Source organism: Cupressus sempervirens, chromosome 11 (assembly GCF_028749045.1).
Source record: "Cupressus sempervirens isolate cs-2001-9-10 chromosome 11, ASM2874904v1, whole genome shotgun sequence".
NCBI classification, from domain to species: Eukaryota; Viridiplantae; Streptophyta; class Pinopsida; order Cupressales; family Cupressaceae; genus Cupressus; species Cupressus sempervirens.
In genome coordinates this window covers 859,458,462-859,483,330 of record NC_143128.1, presented here as the reverse complement: position 1 = coordinate 859,483,330, position 24,869 = coordinate 859,458,462, and the positions used below count along the sequence as shown (strand labels likewise).

General features: G+C 37.1%; 1 protein-coding gene across 1 annotated transcript in view; it reads left to right on the top strand.

Annotated features, from left to right (window-relative positions):
- Positions 1–23,743, top strand: part of LOC149532234 (ubiquitin carboxyl-terminal hydrolase 4-like) — a 68,103-nt gene extending 44,360 nt beyond the window's left edge. Inside the window, exons 3-6 of the mRNA XM_089811763.1 lie at positions 22,102–22,200; positions 22,330–22,518; positions 22,695–22,876; positions 22,968–23,743. Coding sequence (XP_089667889.1) covers positions 22,102–22,200; positions 22,330–22,518; positions 22,695–22,876; positions 22,968–23,376 — 879 coding nt within the window. The 3' untranslated portion in view covers positions 23,377–23,743. The remainder of the gene's footprint in view (positions 1–22,101; positions 22,201–22,329; positions 22,519–22,694; positions 22,877–22,967) is intronic.
- The last annotated feature ends 1,126 nt before the right edge of the window (positions 23,744–24,869 follow it).

Genomic DNA, 24,869 nt, shown 5'->3' with positions numbered 1-24,869 from the left:
TCCTTTCAAATTGGAGACTATCTTCGATCTGATCTAGTTTCTTCATTGGCTTCAGAGCTTTGTGGACTCTGCTGAAGGCTGTCATAGGTGTTCTTATCTTTCTTATTGCTCCTCAAAGGCGATTGCGGGTTCTAATCCTACTAGCAGAGCTCGTTGTTGGTTTGCTTAGGCCGCCACTCTCCTTGGCTCGATTGGGAGATCAATGTACCACCTCCCCTTTCAGTTCTCTTTGGATGCCCCAACTCATCTCCTTTTGTTTCGACAGGAATTGAATGAGCATGTTAGATTTGACATCTATAGGTAGTACATTATCAAAGACCTGGAGGAGTCCTCTTGGTGGGCTCTGCTATAGGATGGCCTTTTGTGCTAAGCACTACATGGATATCTAGGATGGGGTTATTATTCGCCCGTGGTACCTTACCCATCGCTGGACTCCCGCCCTTTGCATTTCTTTGGGATCCTTTACAGTGGGCTCTCACCAGCTATGTTTACAGACAAATCACAACCTTGATCAGGAGGACATGATTTGTTGACTTTGCCTCCTTTGGGGGTCTGAGTCTGAGACCCATTTTGTGTCCTGCTGCCCCATTTACTATAAGATCAGAGGAAGGTTCTACTGCTTATTCAAAGAGTGCATATCCCTCTCCTTTTTCAGATACTCTGATCAACGGTGTCTTGCTCTTGATTTGTAGGAGGCCATGCAACTTTGTGATCACACTATGCAGCTTCTGTTCCCGATTTCACAGCATTTGGATTGGCTGATCACCTCCATTTTCACTCCGGGGTCTTTTGCCCGTGGTGTGAAGCGGCCTCTCGGTTTTTCTTCTGATTTGTCCAGATCTGTGACATCTCGCAGGGGTCTTACTCAGCAGTGTTGCCCCCTCTCAAGTGATTCCTCGACTTGTTCTGGATTCCTCGACTTGTTCCAGTAATACATAAAGATTTTGATTCTTCCATGACACCTTGTATGAAATATGTAATCTTTATTTAAACTTATTCTTTCTCAAACAGAATTATTCACATGCTAGACAATTTGAAGTATTATCTTATAAACTTCCCTCTTACCTATATAGGTTATGCTTCCTCATTCATCTCATTTCCTGTTAGGTCTTCCACCTAAAAAACATTGCATTGCAAGAGATGCTGGATTGACTATGCAGATCTTGGCTGATCGTTTTTTCCATGTGCCCTTGTGCAGTTATAATATGCATAACTCCATTAGCTTTAAGGGATCTAAAATTGGATTATTACATAGCTCATTTAACATTAAAAACAAACCAGTCTTTAAGCTTGAGATGACAATTGAAGTTTGTAACAGTCAATTTTCCAAAAATCCTTTAGTGCTTTGATAAAATTAATTAAACCTTGTTTGTCATTTAACTGACAAGTGATTATTAAATGTGTTGCTTGCTCGACAACAGTTTTCCCTATTAATGATATCTTGAATGGTTCAGTACATTTTGGTTGACACGGAAAACTTCTCACCTGCAACCTTGTTCTATAACTGTTCCAATGTGTTTTTAGCCCAGATACCATTCAGCCTCGTAACTAGTATGGAGATCAAATATTCACAACTATCATTTTGGTTTTCAGTGAACCTCAAATTGTCTTTCATTCATATTTGGCAAAAATGAAAGTGTCATTTTATTCCTGAATCTAGCCGTACCTGTGTGAGTTAAAAAGCTCTCACAAAGTGGAAAGAGCATGTATGAGCAATTTTTTTTTATGTTGTAAGACAAATCTATTATGTGTGTGCTAGATATCTTTGGAAAATTTGTGGGAAAATTAATATTGGATCATCATTTCCCTAAAATGTGTGATATCTTGTTAGTGTGAATGGGGTACATTATCTAACTAGTTCATTTCCCAGCTAGTTATCCATTGAGGTCTGTCCCACACTATATCATATTCTTTTAGAGACTTATTAATAATCCCATATTGATTATATTTTCAATCACTTGGGTGGAATATCCTATATATACCTACCTCTTGCTCTCATGTGAACATCTCATTCTCATTGTAAGCTTGTTTCGTTCTCTGCAGTAGAGTACCTTTTATTCTTGCTCATTTATGATTTCCTTAGTTACTTTCCTTTATTCATTTGCATTCTTGGGTGGCTTTTTAGCCAAACTTTATATGGTATGTGAGCTATTATTTTCAAAGCACAAGAATATGCTTGCGTTGCTTTCTTTCATTCATGTGCATTCTTGGGTGGCCTTTTAGCCAAAGCTTATTTGGTATGTGAGCTGTTAGCTTCAAAGCACAAGAGTATGCTCTTCTTTGACATCCTAGTGGGAAAAAGACCAATATTCTTTTTTTGGGGGGGGGCGGGGGGGGGCGGGGGGTGTCGGGGGTTCAAACATTGACTTACTAGTTGTAGGTTTTTACAAGCGTTTAGGATGGAAGTTAGATTTGCATTTTGTTTTATCTGAAGCAAACATTGGAGGATAGATCTGGAAAGGTTTGAACTTGAAGTGGTAGATTCATTGCTAGATCTATTATGCAGCTGTTATTTTGGAGCATCCTGGGTCAAATTCAATCCTTTCTTTGTATCAGGAGGCTTGAGAACCTTAAAATTGATTGTCAAATCGTTGATTTTAGACAAGTTGCTCGGTGAGGAAAATGTTTTGTTGCTGAGGGAGATGTATAGTCCCCATGGATGTACCAATATGAGAACTTTATTTATTTTTTTGTTTGTGTTTAATAAAAGACAATTTTAAACAATATTCTGAAAACAATTTTTTCAAACAATGTTAAACTAAAGTCAAAATAAAAAAAGCCAGAATTTTTTTTTTAGAAGGGCAAGCTACCACCTATACAGAAGGTAACCTACTTGCACAAGCCCTTGCTTGGGTGGCACACTTCGCAGGCCGTACCTAACACAAAGGCTGAAGATTCCTCACAAGTTTGGTGGCGACTTTGGGCCCAAAGCAGCTCTGCAATTTGGCCTCTGAGCCAATTTAAATCATAAAAGATACTATTTAATTTATTTTTAAATAAAGAAACTTCCGAGTCCGTTAACAATTGCTCTCACCATATTTTGGCAATAATTTGACGAGTCCCCTAAATTAAGCAGAGATTTACATTAGTTTAGTGGTTTGCTACTTTTAGCAACACTTTAAAGTAGTTGGAGGGTCTCTAGTTTTGGTGGATCATCATAGTGTGCCACTGTTTTGCCACATTTGGTTGGAGGATTTTAATTTTCTTGCCTCTTCTTTGTTTGACAAGTTGCAATGGAAAGGCAAACTTCGAAACATAATTTCTTGAGCTCCAAAACGCTGTTTCTCAAGCATTTTTGCTTTGATTTGGGCTAAATTTTTCATGCTCTATACGTTGGTAAAGATGTTTGTAATATTTTGTTGCAGGGATTTTCTAGAATTTACAGATTAGGGCCTCTGTTTGGTTGCGGGGATAGGAATTAAGAATTGGGAATTGCTATTCTATAATAGAAATTTGATCCCTCTGTTTGGATAGACAAAATAGAATGGGAATTGCTTCAAAATATCATAGCCAAAGAAATATCAGATCAAGAAGAAATGTAGAACAGTGGAACAAGATTGGGGCTGATAGCTTAACAGGGGATTATCTATTATTTTGACGAATGTCAATTATTTGTTCATGTCTGCTGTTTGAGTGCAGACGGTAACAATTCCACCAAAGATTAACCACCGCAGCCCAGGTCTTGAATGTGGTCGCCACTGCTCAGAGCTCAGACTGTCACTCTGCTGATTGCACCAGCGTAAACAACCAGTTTTGCAGCCCCCGTTTCTCCCACTCTCTCTCCCTTTCTCCACTACTGTTCTTCCCTGATACGCCCCTCATACCCATCCCATAGCCATATCCTGTTTAACTTTGAGTTTTATGTAACCATTTTTTATGCTATTTAGAAGTTTTGAAGGAATACCAAGTTGTTTGGCTGCTGTTTGGTATTCTATGGTTTTTATCGTAATTTGAGTGCAAGAAATAAAACTTTGATATTTTCATTGCTAATTTCGTTGGAATTAAGCTGCAGGATCTAGGGCACAGGGTTGTATTTTACTATTTTTCCATCTGCTACATAGAAATTAAAGCTCTCGATTTGATGCAATAGAAAAGGGACATTTCAAGGCCGGGAATGTTCAGACTTCTCCACTATTTCTTCACCCACAAGAATGGCAAATGGCGAACAGGACAACCTAAAAGACCTTTGATTCGATCAATATTTGGGCGGAATATGAAGAGATTGACAACCCACAGACTTCAAATTTTAATCAAATATCGAAAAGGAAAATGGGTATACAAATTGCTATTCCAATAATAGGTATTTTGGTGGAATCAACAAATGCTTATTTTTGGTCAAAATGGGAATATGAATTCCCATTCCCAATTCTGATTTAACACACCCAAACAGAGAATTAAAGTTTTTAAGAATTTGTCGATTCCTATTCCAGGTCAATTCCAGCAACCAAATGGGCCCTAAGTGACATTGCATGGTTCCCATTTTGGGAACTTCAAAGCTGTATTGCTTTTTCATATGACTTCAGATTGAGGCTATCTTTTTTGAAGTGTATGCTTATGTATTTCGTAGTGGTGTTATTTATTTCTCCTGGTTTTATCCCAAAATTGTACGTTACTTTCATAAAAGCTCATTCCTTGAGGATTTATAAAGCATTGAAATAAAGTCCACTTAATGTTTGTTGCTGGGGGGAATTGTAACTGCACTATATATAGTGTCAAATTATTCCACTTTTGGGGGTTCTTTGACTGAGTGAACCAAGGGGTAGACTCTTGGTGTACTTGTGCTTGTGTATCCCCCCCTTAGTGCACTTGTGCACGTGTATCTCTTTCCACTTGTGCTCTCTTTTCCTTCAAATGGGTCCAAAGTTTCCATTGCTAAAACATACAACACATGGCATCAAAATGCATGGAATGGCTTCCTGCATCTAGGATACACACCTAATGTTGAAAAGAAGGTAACTGAACCCTACCCTCAAATGATAGGTAAAGTTTTTCTGGATGCTTGTACTTAAAAAATATTTTCGTTGTCTTGGGAGTTTAGTTTCCCTTGATATTATGTTTCAAATTGAAAAATGTGCAAATTTCCATGATGCATGGGAAAATTTAAAGCTCTGTATGGTCCAACTGGTGAAGTTTGGGGTTATCAAATTGACAATGAAGTAACGAGTCCTGATCCTAAGTCATTTTTATAACATCCAAGGCTATGTAACAAAGCAATGACCTTACCACACAATGTAAACCATCTGTCTTCGAGAAGTACATTCAGCTTGTTTATATTGCTCTCATCAAACTTGGACTTGAATATGCAAATTTTGTTTGTAGCTTTTACACTCATATGTTGACATTGGGATCCACATTCACCATATCTTATGCTTCCTTTTCTGAATGTTGATATAAGAAAAAGATGAGGTTCTTCTAATGGCTCTCCTTAAGCCTTCTCAGTCCTAGGATTTGTTGGTTAGTCAATTGAAAGGACAAAAGAGGGTCAGATTGTTACGAAGTAATTAGTAAAATACTTGCTTGTTATTAACAGAGACGAAAGGTCATTATAAACAAAAGAATGGAATGATCTTTCCTTAGGAAACGATTGTAAAGAATAAAAACATTCTATTCTAGCTGTATAAGTTATTTACAACTAACTTAAATATTAGAAACATTCTAATGTTTACAACAGTTTACAAATAGATTACCATTAACTAATAATAAACTATTATCTATTATCGTAATACCCTCCCTTAATGGTTAATCTATCCATAACACCAAGTTGTCCTCTAAATTTGACATACTTATCAGGACTAAGAGGCTTGGTGAGAATGTCTGCACTTTGATCTGTGGCAAGAACATATTGCAAGTCTATTGTCCTGTCTTCAACCAGCTATCGTATGAAGTGACAGTGAACATCTACATGCTTGGTTCGTTCATGGAAGATTTGATTTTAGGCTAACTTGATAACACTTTCATTATCAACAAATAGAGTAGTCGGTCCTGCTGCTGACAATTGCATATCCCCAAAAAGCATTGGACAAAGCCAAACAACTTCACATCTTGCCTTAACAGTTCCTCTATATTCGGCCTCTGTAGAGGAGAGAGAAACTGCCTGCTGCTTCTTCCTGGTCCATGTGACAGCACTAGATCCCAAACCGAATACATCCAGAAGTTGACTTTTTATCATCTATAGAGCCTGCCCAATTTGAATCTGTGAACCCACTGAGTCTAGGATTAGAACTTCGAGAGTACAAAAGTCCATAATTTGAAGTGCCCTTCACATAACGAAGCACACACTTTGCGGCCATCCAATGATTAGCCTTAGGAGCTGTCATAAAGCGTGAGATATAGTTGACTGTGAAGCTGATATCAGGGTTAGTAACAAAGAGGTAGATGGGGCTGCCTACTAGTTGCCTGTATGCAGTATCATCAACAGAAGGAGAATCAAACTTTGCAGATAACTTGAGGCCTTTCTGCATAGGTGTAGATGCTGACTTGCTATCCTACATACTTAATTTGTCTAATAGAGCCCTGACATATTTGGATTGAGAGATGAATATACCAGAAGACTGTTGCCAAACCCCAACACTAGGCAATAATGCATGAGCCCAAGGTAAGTCATATCAAAAGACTGGCATAAATTATGTTTGATTCCCTGCATCAAAGATGCTGAATTGCCAGTGATGATCAAATCATCCACATAAATGGCCAGAAGGATGATGTCATTGTCAGTAGTCTTGATGTGCAAATTTGAGTCTGAAGAACTCCTCTGGAAGCCTTGATCACTGAGGTTCTTATCAATTTTTATGTATCATGCCTGAGGTGCCTGCTTCAGGCCATAGAGAGCTTTTACCAATCTGAGAACTTGATGGTCTTTACTAGCAACCTTGAAACCAGGAGACAATGTCATGTAGACCTCTTCATGGAGATCACCATTCAGGAAAGCACTCTTGATGTCCATTTGATGGACCTTCCAGCCAAACTGTACTACTATGGCTAGGACCAATATGATGGTGCTCATTTTTGTAGTAGGAGCAAAGGTTTCCTCATAATCAATGCCCTGACGTTGAGAAAAGCCCTTCGCAACTAAACGAGCTTTGTACTTATCCATAGTACCATCTGATTTGTATTTGATTTTGTAAACCCATTTGCAGCCAATGGGTTTCTTCTGTGGTGGAAGATCAGAAAGGACCTAGGTGTTATTCTTCAACAAGCTTTGGTGTTTAGAGGTCATGGCCCGTTCCCACTTTGGAATTCCGTTAGCTTCAGAGTATATTTGAGGTTCAAACACACTGTGAATGTTGGCCATCAGAGCAAAGTTAATAGACTTTGTAGGTTTTCTCTTTTTCCGAGCAGTTCTCCCCTCAGTGAGCTCTTAATCTCAAAGATCAACAAGTGTCTTAGCCCACCACTTAGCTTGGAGAGGAGAATGAACAACAATAGTATCAGGAGATGCTTGATGACAGAAGAATCTGGATCAAACTCAGGTGAAGCATGTACAAATATGAGTGATCTTGCAAGAGAAGTTGGAGGTGTCTGTACCGAGATCACTGGTACAACTAGAGTTGCAGGAGCTATTGCAGCCCTTCCATCAGGTGGACCTAATGGAAGTCTAACTCCTAAATCTTGAGCCTTCATAGGTTGGTCTGTTGGATTGGGAACATGAGAAACAGGCATGAAAGGTCCTCGTTGCTCATCAAAGACTACATCAGGACTGTAGATGAGACGAGATGTCTCAGTGTCAATCAAGCGGTAGGCTTTGTGAAGACTACTATATCCAACAAGCATGAGCATCTGACTCTTGGCATCCAACTTGGTGCGTGACGCATCAGGGATCTTAACAAAAGCAAGGGAGCTAAAACCCTCAAGTGACTAATTTTGGGCTTGCGACCTGACTAGGCCTCTTCTAGAGTTTTATCTTTGACTACTATTGTGGGTGACCGGTTCAAAAGATAAACTGTAGTGTTGATTTCTTTTGCGTAGAACTTCTTCGGAACATGTCAGTGTTCGAGCATGGATCGAGCTATCTCGGTGATTGTTTTGTTCAGATGTTCAACTACATTGTTCTGGTGTGGTGTGTGGGGTGTGGTTAGTTGGCATTTGATGCCATGAGTATCCAAGACGTTAGAGAAATCATTAGAACAAAATTCCCCCCATTATTTGATCCAAGAGTAATAATAGATTTCCCAGACTCTTTTTCAACTTAAGGTTTAAACTTCTGAAATACAAGAAATGCTTCTGATTTCTTTTTAAGAAAATACACCCACATTTTTCTACTGAAATCATCAACAAACAACAGAAAATACTTGGACCCAAGAATAAAAGGAGTGGCGATAGGGCCACAGATATCGACATGAACAAGTTGATGTATTTGAGAAGTTCCCCATGAATCGCCATTTGTGAAAGGTGTACAATGTTGCTTCTCAGCCTAGCATACATTACAAACTCCAAGCTGTTGAGTCTGAATCTCTGGCAATCCAAGGACAAACTCATCCCGAGCAAGTTGATAGAGATAATGCACATTTAAGTGTTGATATCGCTGATGCCAAAGTGTGCTAACAGATATCGCCGAGCAGCCATAGTTAAGTCCCAAGAATCACCAGAATCAGTAAGTCGGAAAAGATCATGATCCTCAAGACCCACTACAACTATAGACTAAGTTGCTTGATCAGTGATGGTGCACTGATGTGAAAAAAGGTGACATCCAAGTGTGGAGAATGTCGCAGTAATTGACTGATTGAGAGTAGATTTAGTTCCATCGCTGGAGCGTAGTACAATGAGTTCCTTCTAGTAGATTGAATCTGAATGTTTACTGACAACACTACTCCCTTCTCCACCACCAAAAATAATAGAGTCTGAAAAGGTTGGTAGTCAGTGAACCAGTCTTTGCGGTGAGTGAAGTGACGAGAGACACCTGAATCAATGTACCAGGTAGATGACTTCACATGATCTGTAGGTCTTTTATCTATGAAAGCGTCATTGGATTTGAAGGATTTTAGCACAAAAAAAGTCAGTTTGTTAGGACATGCGGGTGTTTGAATGACGTCGCGATTTGCATAAAAATCGAGAAAAAGAATTGCAGACACGAGCAAAGTTAGGGTTGTCGAACACCAAACACGAGCCAGGAACAAGACCACAACAATGGCATGCGATTTGCAGTGAAATGTAGCAGAGAAATCACGAGTTTCCACAAGATATCAGATGTGATTTGCAGGTCGCGATTTGTAGAAAAAAAGGCCCTTCACTAGTCTCAAAAAGCCTAGCCAAAACCCAGGAGTTAACTATGAATTTCTCACAAAAATAGAAACCCTAGACGGTTTGTGGAGAAAATCTCAAAAATAAATTCGAAAAATTTGAGCAAATAATTTCGAAAGAATTTGAAGTATTGGTTCTGATACCATATTACGAAGTAATTGGTAAACACTTATATTAATAGAGACCAAGATGTCATTATATACAAATGAATGGAACGATGTTTAACAAAGTAATTGGTAAATACTTACTTATATTAACAGAGACCAAGAGGTCATTATATACAAATGAATGGAACAATGTTTCCTTAGGAAATGATCGTAAATAATGGAAGCATTCTATTCTAGCTATCAGATATCTACAACTAACTTAAATTTTAGAAACATTCTAATATTTACAATAGTTTACAAATAGATTACCATTAACTAATAATAGACTATTATCTATTATCGTAATAGTATGTCCTCTTGTATAAACAGGTTACATCAAGCCAAATGAGCTCATCTTCACACTAAACTCGCAAGTTCATAGTCAAAACCTTGGACTCACCTCTATGATCTTGTTTGCAATCTTAGCATATGTAGTATCTTTTTTCAAGGGAGGATAGATTGTCTTTGGCACTTTTTTCTATGTTGTTGAGTGAAAACACAAAAATACTGAGAGTGGGTGGGGGTCAATCTGAATTTTAGAAACTTTAGTTCAAAACTGACTCAAATAGTAACATAGATTTCACACAGCAAGACAAAGGACACATTCAAACAAATTGAGATAGAGACACAAATTTATCTCGTGGAAACCCTTTTGGGTAAAAGCTACGGTATCATTAATCTCCAAAATATAGGCTGCCACCCACTACAATGAAGAGCTGCAACTCTTTTACACACTTAGTTACAATACAAGCTCCAACTTGGGAGACCGGAGGCTACGACCTCAAGAGGGCTCCTACCCAATATATCTGAAATAAGTACACAGAATTACACCCAACTTAAGCTCCTGTTTGTGTAAGAGATGATAAAAGTCACAGGATAAATACAGTAATCCAGACCTTCAAATCCAATACACCCATCTTCAATCACGATGTTGCCTCTCCCTTAGCATATTGCATTCACAGCACAAACTCTAAGCACGCTGATCCATCTTCAAGAACATGTGAACTGTGTATCTAAGGAAAACAATTTTTACTCTGTTAAAACTTGAAACCAACAGTGAAAACGACAACTTTCCTTCACTTCTTAGCTACCGTTTTTGCACCTCACTCCACTCAACCATTTTGTAATCTCCAAGCACGTGAATATATTTAGTAAAAACAATTTGCACTCCTGCAGACATACACGGGGAACCAATGCTAAAAAGTTTTTCAACTTATTGCCTGCCGTTACGGACTTTAGGTATCCGCTGTTACATTTTGAGAAACACTCCCATCATTGTTTTCAGAAAAAAACACTTTTGTGGAGTGGATGTTGATAACAATTATTCAATTGTATATTGTCATTGATGTTACACAAATGTTATACTCTTACCGAGCATTGCTAGTTGGAACCGAGTTCACAAGACTCTAGTATTCGCTGAGCAAAAGTGCAGAAGAAGAGAAGCTCAGGAATTCCTGTGTAAACCGAGTTAGGTTGGTTACTAAAGGAGTTCAGTGTAAATTGAGTCAGGTCGGTTACCAAGGAAGTTAGTGGTAACTGAGTGACCTAGTTTTAGCCGACCTCCAGCAGATTAGTTTTATTCATTTGTTGGTTTATGCAAGCTGACTTAGTGGATGTTATTTGTTTGTTTGTAAGGGTATTCAAGCTGACTTGACATTGGATTTCATATATATGAAAGATTTAGATGTGGATTGAATAGTGTGTAAGAGGTGGTGAAGATAAGATGCGAGAAGAGAAGGATATCTGACTAAGAGCAGAGTATCCAAGGAGTTGCAAAGAATATTCTGATCAAGGAGGATCTAGAGGACAAGCTAGATAGTGATTTGAATCTACAATCCAGTGCTTCATAAATCAGGTCAATCATTATTACTCTTTAACAATTGTAGTAGTGAAGAAGCCTCTTAACAGTGTTGACTTAACAGTCATTTTGTAAATCTTCTAACAAGGTGGCATTTCTAGATTGAAGTGTCTTAAGACCTCTAACAAGGCCACTCCTAACAAGGTGATTTAAATCCTTTAATAGGGTCACACGTGAGAATGTGTTTTGTAACCTTTAATTGGGTTGGCTCCTAACAGGACTTACTTCAAAAGAGTGAAAAGTTGTAACTAGTTGCATTGGTGGTTTTCCCAAATTGGGTTTTCACGTTAAATCTTGGTGTCACATGTGTTCATGTTACTTGTTCATTGCTTTATCTTTCTACAACTAAGTTACTAAAGGTTAATACACATTAATATATCAGATTGCTTTGTTAACCAAGTTACAGTGTATATCTAGTTCTAACTGAGTTGTGAGTTTAAAGGAAGTTTGTATTGACATCTAAGGGATTTGGAATTGCTTTAGTAGTAACTGATTCACTCCTCCCCTCTTAGTTACTCTTATATTTCCAACAATTGGTATCAATGCTATTGGTGTTTGCAGAAAAAGTTTTAAGGACCTAAGCTAAAGATCAAGATGTCTTACAAAAGAGAGATTCCTAAGTTGAACAAAGATAACTTCAAAGCATGACCGGGTTCTCATGAAGTTGCATTTGGCAACCATTGAAGATATAGGCCTAAAATTCTTAGACAACAAGTATGTGTCACTTCCTGATCCTTTGATTGTGGATCAAATGGTACAAAAGAAGAACCACAACACAATGAGGATTGACATTGCTTTTGCTTTCAATTATGCTGAATTTGATGAAGTCAAAGATTGTCCTACTGCTCATGAAATGTGGAACAAGCTGCAAAAGATCTATGAAGGAGATGACAATGTGAGGAGAGCCAAAGCAGAAAGTTTAAAAGGTCAATTTGATTAGATGAAGATGAAAAAATTGCAAAATATAGTGAGAGAATCAAAGCAAGTGTGAATGCAATCAAAGCCTCAGGAGGAAAAATTGAGGATGCAACAGTAGTCAGCTAGGTATTAAGAACTCCTCTTTCTATTTATGCAATTAGAGTTTCAGCTATTCAAGAGATGAGATGTGATCCCAAAAATGATATAATTTTGGATGCACTAGTAGGAAGGTTAACTACTTTTGAGTTGGATAACTTTGATAACTATCTTCCTGAATCTCGCAACATAGAATCAGCATTAAAAGCAAAACTAACCCTTGGAAGAAAGGGAGGAAACTCTAATGACAACAGTTTGACAGGGAAGAAGATGAAGAATCTAATGATGATCTTGAAGCCATTGAAGCCCTACTTGCAAGGAGGTTACCAAAAGGTAAAGGTAAATATAAAGGCAAAATTCCATTGATTTGCTTATCTTGTGATGAAGTTGGTCACTTTTTTACAAGGTGTCCAAACAAGGAAAGTAAAGATGATAGAAAATCCAACAAGTTCAAAGGTAAGAAAGATTTTAAAACCTACAAAGACTACAAAGACAAAGATAAGAAATCTTGTTATACTGCTAACGATTTTGAGAGTGATAATGAATATGAAATAGTATATATTGCTATTAAAGATGAATCAAATGACGAGGATAATGAAAAGATGGCATTTATTTCTCATGTAAGCAAGAATGGCACATGGATAATAGATAGTGGCTGTTCTCATCACATGACTAGTGATAAAACAAAGTTTGAACACTTGGAGCACCATGATGGTGGAAGTGTTAAATTTGGAAACAATGAACCATTCTATGTGAAAGGAAAAGGTTGCATTGCATTGACTGATGGAATCAAATGTGATAATGCCTACTGGGTTGAAGGACTGTGACACAATCTTCTGAGTGTGGCATAGCTGAACAACATTGGATTCAAGGTAGAATTCATGAGTGGGAAGGTCAGGCTTATGGATGGTAAAGGAAACCTAGTTGGAACTGACAATCAGACAAAAGGTAATCTATTCTATCTTGATCTCTCTAATAGTTAATGCTTCTTGGCACATGTAGAGGAAAGTTGGTTATGGCACAAAGGGATGTGTCATGTTAACTTTGATAATTTGGTTACTATAAGCAAAAAAAAAAGAGTAAGAGGTATTCCAAATCTGAAGAACCCTGAAATGGCCGTATGCAAACAATGTTAGATTGGAAAGATGGATAAAACTAGCTTCAAAAGTAAGAATTTCAATACTGAAGAAGTCTTGGAATTAGTTCATACAGATTTGTGTGGACCAATAGGTACATAGAGCTACACCGGAGACAAATTCTTCATTTTGTTTGTTAATGATTATTCTAGGATGATGACAATAATGTACTTAAAGGATAAATCTAAAGCTTTTAAAAAATTCAAGTGGTATCTGGCTAGAGTTGAGAAAGAAATAGGTAAGAAGTTAAAATGCTTAAGATCAGACAGAGGAGGAGAATTCATCTCTAATGAATTCAATGAATTCGGCAATGAAAGAGGAATCAAAAGACAAGTATCTGCCTCTGGTACACCTCAGCAGAATGGCATAGTAGAAAGAAGAAATAGATCCATCATAGATTGAGCAAGACCACTAATGATAGAGAAAAATGTTGCAACCAAATACTGGAAGGAAGCAATCAGCACAACAGTTCATACTTTGAACCGAGTTCAACTGAAGAAAGGTACAAATCAAACACCTTATGAATTATGGTATGGCTATAAACCTAATGTCTGTTATTTCAAAGTATTTGGAAGCAAATTTTATATCCTGAAAGAATCAAGGAAAGGAAAGTTTGATGTGACAACTGATGAAGGCATTTTCCTAGGATACTCCAACAAGAGCAAAGCATATAAATGTTTGAATCTTGCTACTACTCACAAGGTTATAGAAAGTGCACATGTAAAAATTGACGAGTTTGCAGAAAATAATGAAGAACAAAATAGCAAAGAACCTGAGGATTACAAAAATTGTCTACTTTGAACCTGATACATTACCCAACATTCAACAGATTACCCCACCCGAGTCACCCAAGTCTGGAGTTTCAACCGAGTTGCAGCCAGTGCAACCTAAGTTGGAGACTATTCGAACCGAGTCTCAAACAAAGGAACCCAAGTCACAGTCTATGGGAACCGAGTCTTAGACAACAGAAACAAAGTAGAATTTGGAAATTCATAGAACCTTTGAGCATGGCAAACCAAGTGAATCCAGTCCAAAATCTAGAAGTAAGATACTTGTACTTGCTGGATATGTCAGAAGGCATTATGCACTTGAGCAAATAATTGGAGATCGGGCAAAAGACACAATGACAAGGAATAAACTAAAAGGTGCATGTTTGCTTACTGAATTTGAACCTAGAACTATTAATGATGCATTGAAAAATAAAAGTTGGATAGAGGCAATGAATGAAGAGATTGAGCAAATTGAAAGAAACAATACTTGGACTCTTGTTCCTAGACCCAAGGATAAAAATGTAATTGATACAAAGTGGGTATTTAGAAACAAATTGAATGAAAATGGCGAAGTATCAAGGAATAAGGCAAGGCTAGTGTGCAAAGGATATGCTCAAGAAGAAGGCATAAACTATGGAGAAACATTTGCTCCTATTGATAGACTTGAAGGAGTCAAAACACTATTTGCATATGTTGCATTTAAAGGATTCATAATGTATCAAATGGATGTAAAATCAGCTTTCTTGAATGGAATTCTAGAAGAAGTCTACAATGATTAGCCTGAAGGTTTCATTGATCCAACCAAAAACATGGTGTGTAAGTTACACAAAGCTTTATATGGTGTGAAGCAAGCTTTTAGAGCATGGTATGAGAGACTTCATGGATATCTGGTAAAGATTGGTTCTCAAAGAACCAATAATAACATCAGTCTGTATATTAAAAAGGGACCATAGAACAAGATTTTGCTAGCAGAAATATTTGTGGATGATATCCTATTTATAGGTCATGATGACTTATGCAAGTCATTCTCTGAAGAAATGAGGGAAGAGTTTGAAATTTCAATGTTTGGAGAAATATTTTTTTTTGCTGGTTTACAAGTTCATCAAATGAAAGATGGCATTTACATTACTCAGTCAAATATGTCAAGGAGATATTGAAAACCTTTGGGATGGAAGATTCTAAACTAGTTGGAACACCCATGTCTACTGGTCATAAGCTATCCAAGGATGATGATTCAAAAGAGGTAAACCAGACTACCTATAGATCTATGATTGGAAAACGTCGAGATGTTGTTCATACAAGACCTGATATTGCATTAGCAGTTGGTATAGTTGCAAGGTTCTCTGCAAATCCTAGAGAAAATCATATGATGGCAATCAAAAGAATTATGAGATATCAAAAAGGTACTCAAGACTATGGTCTATGGTACAAGAAAGGAGGGAACTTCGAGCTGAAATCCTTTACTGATGCTAATCGGGCTGGAAGCATTGATGATAGGAAGAGCACCAATGGAAGAGCATTCTTTCTTGGAAAGAGGTTAGTATCTTGGACAAGTAAAAAGCAGAATTGCATCTCTCAGTCTACAACAAAGGCAAAATATGTTGTTGCAGCAGTTAATTGCTCCAACATAATGTGGTTCAAGCAATTGTTATCAGGAATGAAGGAAGAAATCAAGGATCTAGTGGTTATCTATTATGATAATACAAGTGCAACCAATATATCTAAAAATCTAGTGATGCACACCAAGACAAAACACATTGTAATCGAGTATCATTTTTTGAGACAATTAGTTCAAGATAAAGAGGTTAGATTGGAATATGTTAACACAAAGGAGCAGGTTGCTGACATATTTACGAAACCATTACCTAAGGATGCATTTTTCTATCTAAGAGGAAAGCTAGGGATCTGATGTTCACTAGAGTACAGATTAGTGATGCATCAACCAAACTACTTTGAAGATCTATCAAGTTGATGCAAAAAAGTCAGAGCTCATTGGATATGAATTAGTACATCAGGGACATTGTAAAATCACTATGTCAAGTCTTTGGCATTTGATGTCAAAGAGGGAGAGAATCATGTCATTGAGAGAGATTGGTGTAATCAGAGAAGAATCAGAGGCAGTAATCTGCATGAGGGAGAACTTGATTTAATGGAGTCTGAAGATAAGATGGCAGAGGGAGAATATCAGAGGGAGTTCTCATAGATGGATAGAGAATCAAAATGAAACTAAGGATATTATAAAATCTTATAAATCATTTGATTGCTCTAAGTTTTCTTTGCTTAATGACATGTTGTGTTGCCATCAATGCCGAAGAGGGAGATCGTTGATAACAATTATTCAATTGTATATTGTCATTGATGTTACACAAATGTTATACTCTTACCAAGCATTGCCAGTTGGAACCGAGTTTAGAAGATGCCAATATTCGTCGAGCCAAAGTTCAGAAGAACAAAAGTTCAGGAATTCTTGTGTAAATCGAGTCAGGTTGGTTACCAAAGGAGTTGAGTGTAAACTGAGTTAGGTCGGTTACCAAAGAACTCAGTGGTAACCGAGTGACCTAGTTTTAGCCAACCTCTAGGAGATTAGTTTTATTCATTTGTTGGTTTATGCAAGCCGACTTGGCAGATGTTATTTGTTTGTAAGGGTATTCAAGCCGACTTGACATTGGATTTCATATTTATGAAAGGTCAAGATGTGGATTGAATAGTGTATAAGAGGTGGAGAAGATAAGATGTGAAAAGAGAAGGATATCTGATTAAGAGCAAAGTATCCAAGGAGCTGCAAAGAATATTCTAATCAAGGAGGATCCAGAGGATAAGCTAGAACAATGATCTGAATCTGCAATCCAATTGCTTCATAAATCAGGTCAATCATTATTATTCTCTAACAATTGTAATAAAGAAATCTTTTGACAGAGTTGACTTAACAGTCATTTTGTAAATCCTCTAACAAGGTGGCATTTCTAGATTGAAGTGTCTTAAGACCTCTAACAAAGCCACTTCTAACAAGGTGATTTAAATCCTTTAACAGGGTCACACCTAACAGTGTGTTTTCTAACCTTTAACAGGGTTGGATCCTAATAGGGCTCACTTCAGATGAGTGAAAAGTTGTAACTAGTTGCATTGGTGGTTTTCCCAAATTGGGTTTCCATGTTAAATCTTGGTGTCACGTGTTAATGTTATTTGCTTATTACTTTATCTTTCTGCAACTAAGTTACTAAAAGTTAATACACATTAATATATCAGATCGCTTTGTTAACTGAGTTAATGTATATCTAGTTCTAACCAAACTGTGAGTTTAAAGGAAGTTTGTATTGACATCTAAGGGATTTGGAATTGTTTTAGTAGTAACTGAATCACCCCTCCCCTCTCAGTTACTCCTCTTAAATTTCCAACAGTGGGGACTAGGCACGATACCTCAATGAAATATACACTTCAATGTTTCTTATCACAGTCACCTCCAAAAATAGCCTGATTTTGGAATGCTCAACTACATGTTGTCATCTACATAGATAATTTTTGGTCTGCTCTGAAGCACAACCCAAACACAACTTTTGGTTTCTTGACGCATACAGAGCAAAAATATTTATTTCCTTTTTATCACGTTTTTTTGTATATCTGCATTTCTTCCAATCTCAAAAAAAAAAGAGAGGTTGTTGCATCCTGGGAATCCCCCCCAAAAAAACTTATCATGTTATCATTCAGCCTCTGCATACGTGCAGACATAAATCTTTCACAGAAAAAAAAAAAGCTTTTTGCTTTCACCTGAAAACTATATGTTCACATGCACAGCTCAAACATTTTCTTCACTGATGCATGTGCTCAATATAATTATCACTGCCATCATTCGAGAACTCTATCCGTTTTAAAACTTCACTTCTACTCTCGTGTTCATGGTCTGAGCCGAATAATCATAACTGCCAGTTGCGTAACCTGAGCTTTTGTATATACCATGGAGCACCTATCCATTTGTCTCCACATATATACCTTCTGGCTTGTCAGAATGGCATTATATTCTCCTTGCAGGTAATGCTACTGCACACGCATATATTCTTCTTTGCAGGTAATGCTACTGCCTCAAAACACTTTGCAGACTGGGCGATGTAATATACCATATGCAGAGTTTGCATTGATAGAAAGAATTAGAGACATTGGCAGGTGTACAATCGTCTTCAACTTAACAATGCAATGTGGACCAAACTGAACTAAAAAGATAGTCTATCCAGGAGAAGAACAAATGCAGCCACATGTCATTTTCAAAACCAAACAATTCTAAATGCTGCTGTCAATAGTTTGATAGGCAACACACGAGCTTCCATTCCAAGCATGGCAGGGAGATCAAGGAAAAATACTAACAGTGAGGTCCTAAAACACCCATCAACACTCTTCTAGATCATTCTCTGATCTTCCTTCCTCCATTGTGAAATAAGATGAGAATGGCCTCGAGGATTTCGCTCAAGCTTCCTCTACTCGTAGAATTGATCACGATGTTTCATCTCCCTCTTCACAGTGTTCAAATTTTCTCCTTCATCCTCTACCATGCCTTTTTGGGTCTCATCAAACAATTGTGTCTGCAAGTACTCTTGTTGGGATCCTTCAGACTCGTACAACATCAAGATATTTCATATTCCTACATTGCAATCATTTCATGAAGCATTAATATTGCCGAGTGTGATTCAACAATGTAGGAAGAATACATCTCTTTGATGCGAAACTAAGTATGAGATCTTGTTCTACTTCATAAGCGAAGAGAGCTAGTTTGATGATAGTGGATCTATCAAGCCAAATTTTTAGTAGATGGATTAGTTGACAAGTTATGGGATGAGGAATAGGAATCCACTATTTTAAACTAGGAATCAAGCCCATTCACATCAACCCACATTGAAGAATAATTCAATAGGCGCAACTTTAGAGCAACGAGGAGGATTTGATGCTTTGGAGATTGGGTTAGCTTGCTCTGAATGATGTGCTGGGAAGATCTATCTTTGACCTGTTTGTCTTGATTCCATTCATTTTGCAACATAATGTGGTACACTCCTTTGGGTCTAGATTGATCTGGAAAGTGCTTAATTTGCTTCAAAACTTTTTTTAGATTGTAATGTGCATACTCTATTACTCGGCATTGAATATTGTGGTGAATGTTTAGTGTGCTGATTTGAGGGAAGAGGTTCTGTGTCGCATTTCATTCCTTACAACCGCAGGATGTTTTGTGGTCATCTATTCCAAATTACGATTAGGCCAACTTAGAAGTTTATATGGCATAGCATGGTATAAGAAAGCAATGGTTCTGTTTGATGCTAAGATGAAAGTATAAGCATGGTGAATGTGAATTTCACATGGAAAGATCTGTGAACTGTTGAAGAATGGGGGAGAGTGCAACTGGCAGCAGGTAGAAACATTCTTCCATTGTTGCTGTTTGTTGGTGGCAGTTAATGAATTGGTGGATTCCTTTCATTATTCTTATTTTGGCAATGCACGTTTTTTGTATTGGCAGTTAACCTTTCATGTTTGGCAGTGAGGCAACTAACTGTGAGCCTTATCCACAGTGAGAAAACTGACAATGACCCTTGTAAAATCAACCTTAACCGGTGCTTATATTCATGAGAATTAGCTTCTCCGTGGTTTTTCCATCTTGGGTTTCCATGTAAATTCTGGTGTTCATAGTGTATGGTGTTTGTGTTCTTGCATGTTCATATCTGTTTTAATTTAATGATTGGTTTTATATTGCTCCGGATTAATTAAGGTTAAGGAAATTGTTTTGGAGTAACTGATTCACCCTCTTAGTTATCCAGACTGTCAAACAAATTAGACAAAAAAGAGTGAAATTGTAAGGGTTTGTAATTTATGACATTTTACAAGTATAAAGCATGACTTGTGGTCAAAGGTTTTTCACAAGTGCTAGGCTTTGAATACATTGAAACCTCTGCTCTCATTGCTAAAGTGAATTCCATTCGCTTGATACTTTCTATTGTTGCAGGCTACGGTTGGGCTGTACATCTGATTGATGTGAAGAATTCATTTCTTCTGGGGAAGAATCTCCATGAGGAGACTTAGATCAAGCAACCACAAGGGTTCATTCAAAATTCTTCATTGGTTTGCAGATTAAGGAAGTCTCTATATGAACTCAAGTAAGCCCCATGGGCTCGGTATGCCAAGACGTATCCTTTCTTCTCTTGGTTTCTCTAGATGCCACTCAGATCCAAATGTCTATATCCTAGGACACGAGGATGCTCTCTATGTTGATAACTTGATTGTCATTGGGAGCATTTCATCCATCATTGTGAGTGTCAAGATTGCTTTGATTGGTAGATTTGCCATGATTGACTTTGGATCTCTTGCACTATTTTCTTGTGATTGAGAGCATTCAGATTGTTTCCAAGATCTTTCTTACACAACCAAATTATGCTCTTAACCTCTTGGTTTGTTTTCATGTGATTGATTATAAGATCGCATCAAATTCCCTTTCTGTTTGGGGTTGAGCTTGAGGTGAAGTGTTCCACACTGTTGGTTAATGGTACTTTGTTGTGTCAGCTTGTTGGTAGCCTCATTTACTTGACTCATACTGGCCTTGTTATTTCTTTTGCAGTTGACATTGTTTCACACTTCGAGCCTGAAAGCTGCCAAACATATCTAGGTTACAATAATGAGATTCACTATGCAGTGGGCACATGTTTAAACCTGTTTGGATACATCGATTTTGACTGGGCTGGTGATCTTGATGATGACAAGTTCACATCTGGCCTAGGCTCTGGATGCATTTATTAGTAGAGTAAGAAACAACATGCCATTGCTCTCTCTTAAATTGAGATTCAGTACTGGGGGCAGTCAATGCCCCTGCTGAGCTAGTTGGTTTTAGATTATCCTTATTGAACTTTGGTATTACTTCTCAGAAGCCATCAGTCATCTACTATGTGACAACCAAAGGACCATTGGAATCCTGAAAAACCTAGCCCATCATCAGTGGACCAAACTCATTCAGATCCATATGCATTTTCTCATGGAGTTGGTTTAGGAGTAGGTCATTGATTTGCTTTACTGTCCTACAACAGAGCGATTGCAGATATCTTCACCAAATTCTTCACTGAGAGCAGGTATAGGTTTTTCCCATTGGGTTTTCTCCTTCTATAGTTGAGTGGATCTTTTGTATGTGAATACCTCAATAGGCCCTATAGCCGGGACCCATCTTTGCTTCTATTTCCTCTGCACCATATTTTCTTAGGGACTTTTTCATTATCCCATATTGATTCCCACCTCTTCCTCTCATATGAGCATCTCATTCTCATTGTAAGCTTTATATACTCTCGAGTAGAATATAGTTTGTACTTCCAATTTCTGATTTCTAGCTTTTCTTCATTCATTTACATTCTTGGGCAGCTTTTCAGCCAAATCTTACATTTTTTAAATCCATTTTTGGTGCTTTTATAATGATTTCTTCATGTTTCAAATACACTTTTTATATCTATAAAATGCTGTGCTTGTTCACCAAGCTGATCCATTTCTAGTATCATATGTTGAAAAGCAAGGAACAGCTAGGAATTGGACATGAAATCGTCTGGGTTCACTTTAATGTACTTTATCAGTGACTATCAAGCCCTTCACAGGTTTTGTAGCCTTTGTAGGTTCTACTTTCCTAAGTGCGGATTAATCATTGATCACTATTGAAGTTCCCTTTTCATAATTACTAATCCTGCAAGGCATCATAAGTTGTGTAATATGAGAGATTCACTTAAGTCCTTTATGCAGTTGGTTGTCATGAAGCTACCACCTTCCAAAATGGTCAGTCCATAAAAATTGTTACCGGGAATATTTGTTTTTATAATAATTTGGCTTGAATATAAGGGTTGCATGTTTATCTTCCTAGAATCAGTTGAATCTCTGGAATTCCTTCAGAGACTGTTTATGGATTTGCATGGATGCTGACATTTTCTGGTTGTATGCAGATTAACTCTCAGAAGAAGAAGACAGGTGTCATTGCCCCAAAACGATTTGTCCAGAGGGTGAAAAAACAAAATGAACTTTTTCGTAGTTATATGCACCAGGTTTGTACTTTGCTTCATGCTAATTAATATTATTTTAGCCTATTAGATAGGCATGGCCTGCTAAGAATAGTATATATAAGGTGCAATAGGTAAACCATGATGTTCATGTATGCTATAACTTTTCAACAGGATGCACACGAATTTTTAAATTTCCTGTTAAATGAGCTTGTTGAGATTTTAGAAAAGGAATCTAGTGCCACCAAAAAACTTTCAGGAAATTTAACGCAACCAGAGAAGAAAACAAATGGTTCAGTCAATGGGCTCGCAAATGGTACCCAGCAGCTACCAGTTCTTACCTGGGTTCATAACATCTTTCAGGTAATCAAATTATCTTTTGTTTATTTCAACCTTGCTTAGGGTTGGTTCTGAGTATGGAAATTTTTGTTTTACATCCGTTGGGCTACTTACATTATTTTTTTAAAGCACCTTTTGTTTTCTTTGATAGATTTCATTCTAAAAAAAGAAATATGCAAATTTTCCATTCTTGATCGTAGGGAACATTTGCAAATGAAACAAGATGTTTGCGATGTGAAACTATTACTGCAAGGGATGAAGCCTTTTTGGATTTAAGTCTTGATATAGAACAGAACAGTTCTATTACAAGTTGTCTCCGTAACTTTAGCTCCACAGAGACTCTCAATGCAGAAGACAAGTTCTTTTGTGACAAATGCTGCAGGTCTACTTCTATAATCATTTTTAAGATAAAATGAAATAAAGAAACTTTTGATGATTAGATGAGGACTGATTTGGGCTTCAATTTACTGCAGCTTGCAGGAGGCACAAAAGCGAATGAAAATCAAGGTCCTACCACGAATTCTTGTTATTCACTTGAAACGTTTCAAATTTATTGAACAGTTAGGGCGCTATAAAAAGCTCTCTTATCGTGTTGTATTTCCTATGGAGCTGAAGCTATGGAATACAACTGATAATACACCTGGTTCAGATGCAGAGTATTCACTTTCTGCAGTTGTGGTTCATGTTGGCAGTGGTCCAAATCATGGCCACTATGTTAGCCTTGTAAAAAGCCATAACCACTGGCTCTTTTTTGATGATGAGAATGTAGAAATAATTGACGAGTCTTTAGTGCAAACATTTTTTGGCTCAACACAAGAGTATTCAAACAACACAGATCATGGTTATATCTTGTTCTATGAGAGCCTAAATCACAAGTTTTGAGACCATCCTTAGCTGATGTGAATATTGCGGGATATATTGCCACTGAGATTCTGATAATTGATAATGTTGTGGATAATCTTTGACATTCAGAGACTGCAATATAGTTTCTCTGATTTCTAGTGTGTTAACTGCAGATTTAGCATTTTCTTCCTACAGTGAAAGAAAGGGAATATGCCCCCTTTATGATTTCAATGTAAATTTATAGCTTGTAATTTCATGCAAGGACTGTTCGGATCTTAAAAAGCAAACAATTATTCCAATTTGGCTGAGGATGTCTGTAGTGAAGACTGTAAACGAGTCATTGAGTGAAATTGGAAATGAACAGGGATATATTAAATGCTGGGAGTTATTCCTGCTTTTTGTATAAGTGGTAGGCGCGTTTTCCCGTTTATCGTTTATGAGATAGAAAGTAGAAAGTAGATTTTCAGTGCAGGACGAAGGATATGGAATTTCGATCTCTTTTTAGAGAGAAATTCGTTGAAGGCCCATGGTTCACTTGATTTAATATAAAAATGTATTAGTATATTTTGCCAGTTGTAAATAAATCTATTTCGAAATTCAAGATTGATAAACTAACTTATTATATAATAGTTAACAATGTTAAACTTTAAAATAATTGTTGTTAATAAATGGGAGAGTGCAAAATAATAATTCGAATTATTAATACGGAGATCATAGTTGGTGACGTGTAGAAATTAAATATGGTAGAAACATCGAAAAAATGGTGAAAATGATTGTAATCCGTAGTTTCTTAAAAGAGGTTTAGGAGATATTAGAAAAGGTTAGAAAGATGTTTGTAATAGATAGGCTTCTAGATTGTAAGAGGGAGCTTATCTTTGAACCCCATATATACGGTTAAGGTCTTAGGATATTGAAAATACAAGGTAGAGGTATTTTTAAGAAGAACTTCAGTATGTTCTAAAAATAAATTTTTATTTTTGAATTAATTATAAGAAGATTTTGATCAAATGAGAGTGCAATCCATAGTAAAATACCAAAACTACTTTATTGCTATATGCATAACTATACATTTGTAGGTAAAAACAAATTTAACACTATTGTCTATATAATATTTAGGGCCATTGATTATGTTAAAGTAACAATTATTGTTGCAACATTTTTGATAGTCTGCGTAAAAGATCAATAATATTGTAGGCTATCAATGTGCAATCCAACCTCCTATGTACTATCTTGGGCTCTTGCTTATAGTCAAAGAGGTCTCTAATTCTGTTGGATCACAAACCTTGAGAGAACACAATGTAAACTAGCTAGTTGAAAAGATAGACTTCCTAGTAGTGGTGGAAATCTACTACTTTTGGGACTTTCTTTGCAAGGGATTTCTGTGTTTTTTTTCTCCCATGTTTGAATCTCAATTTCAATGGTGGAAAAGCTTGAGAGAATTTGAAGTTTTTTTTTCCTATGGATGGGTATGGAGGAAAGAAAGTGGATGCCTCCTGTTAATGGCGACAATGTTAGCAAGTTGAAACTCATGG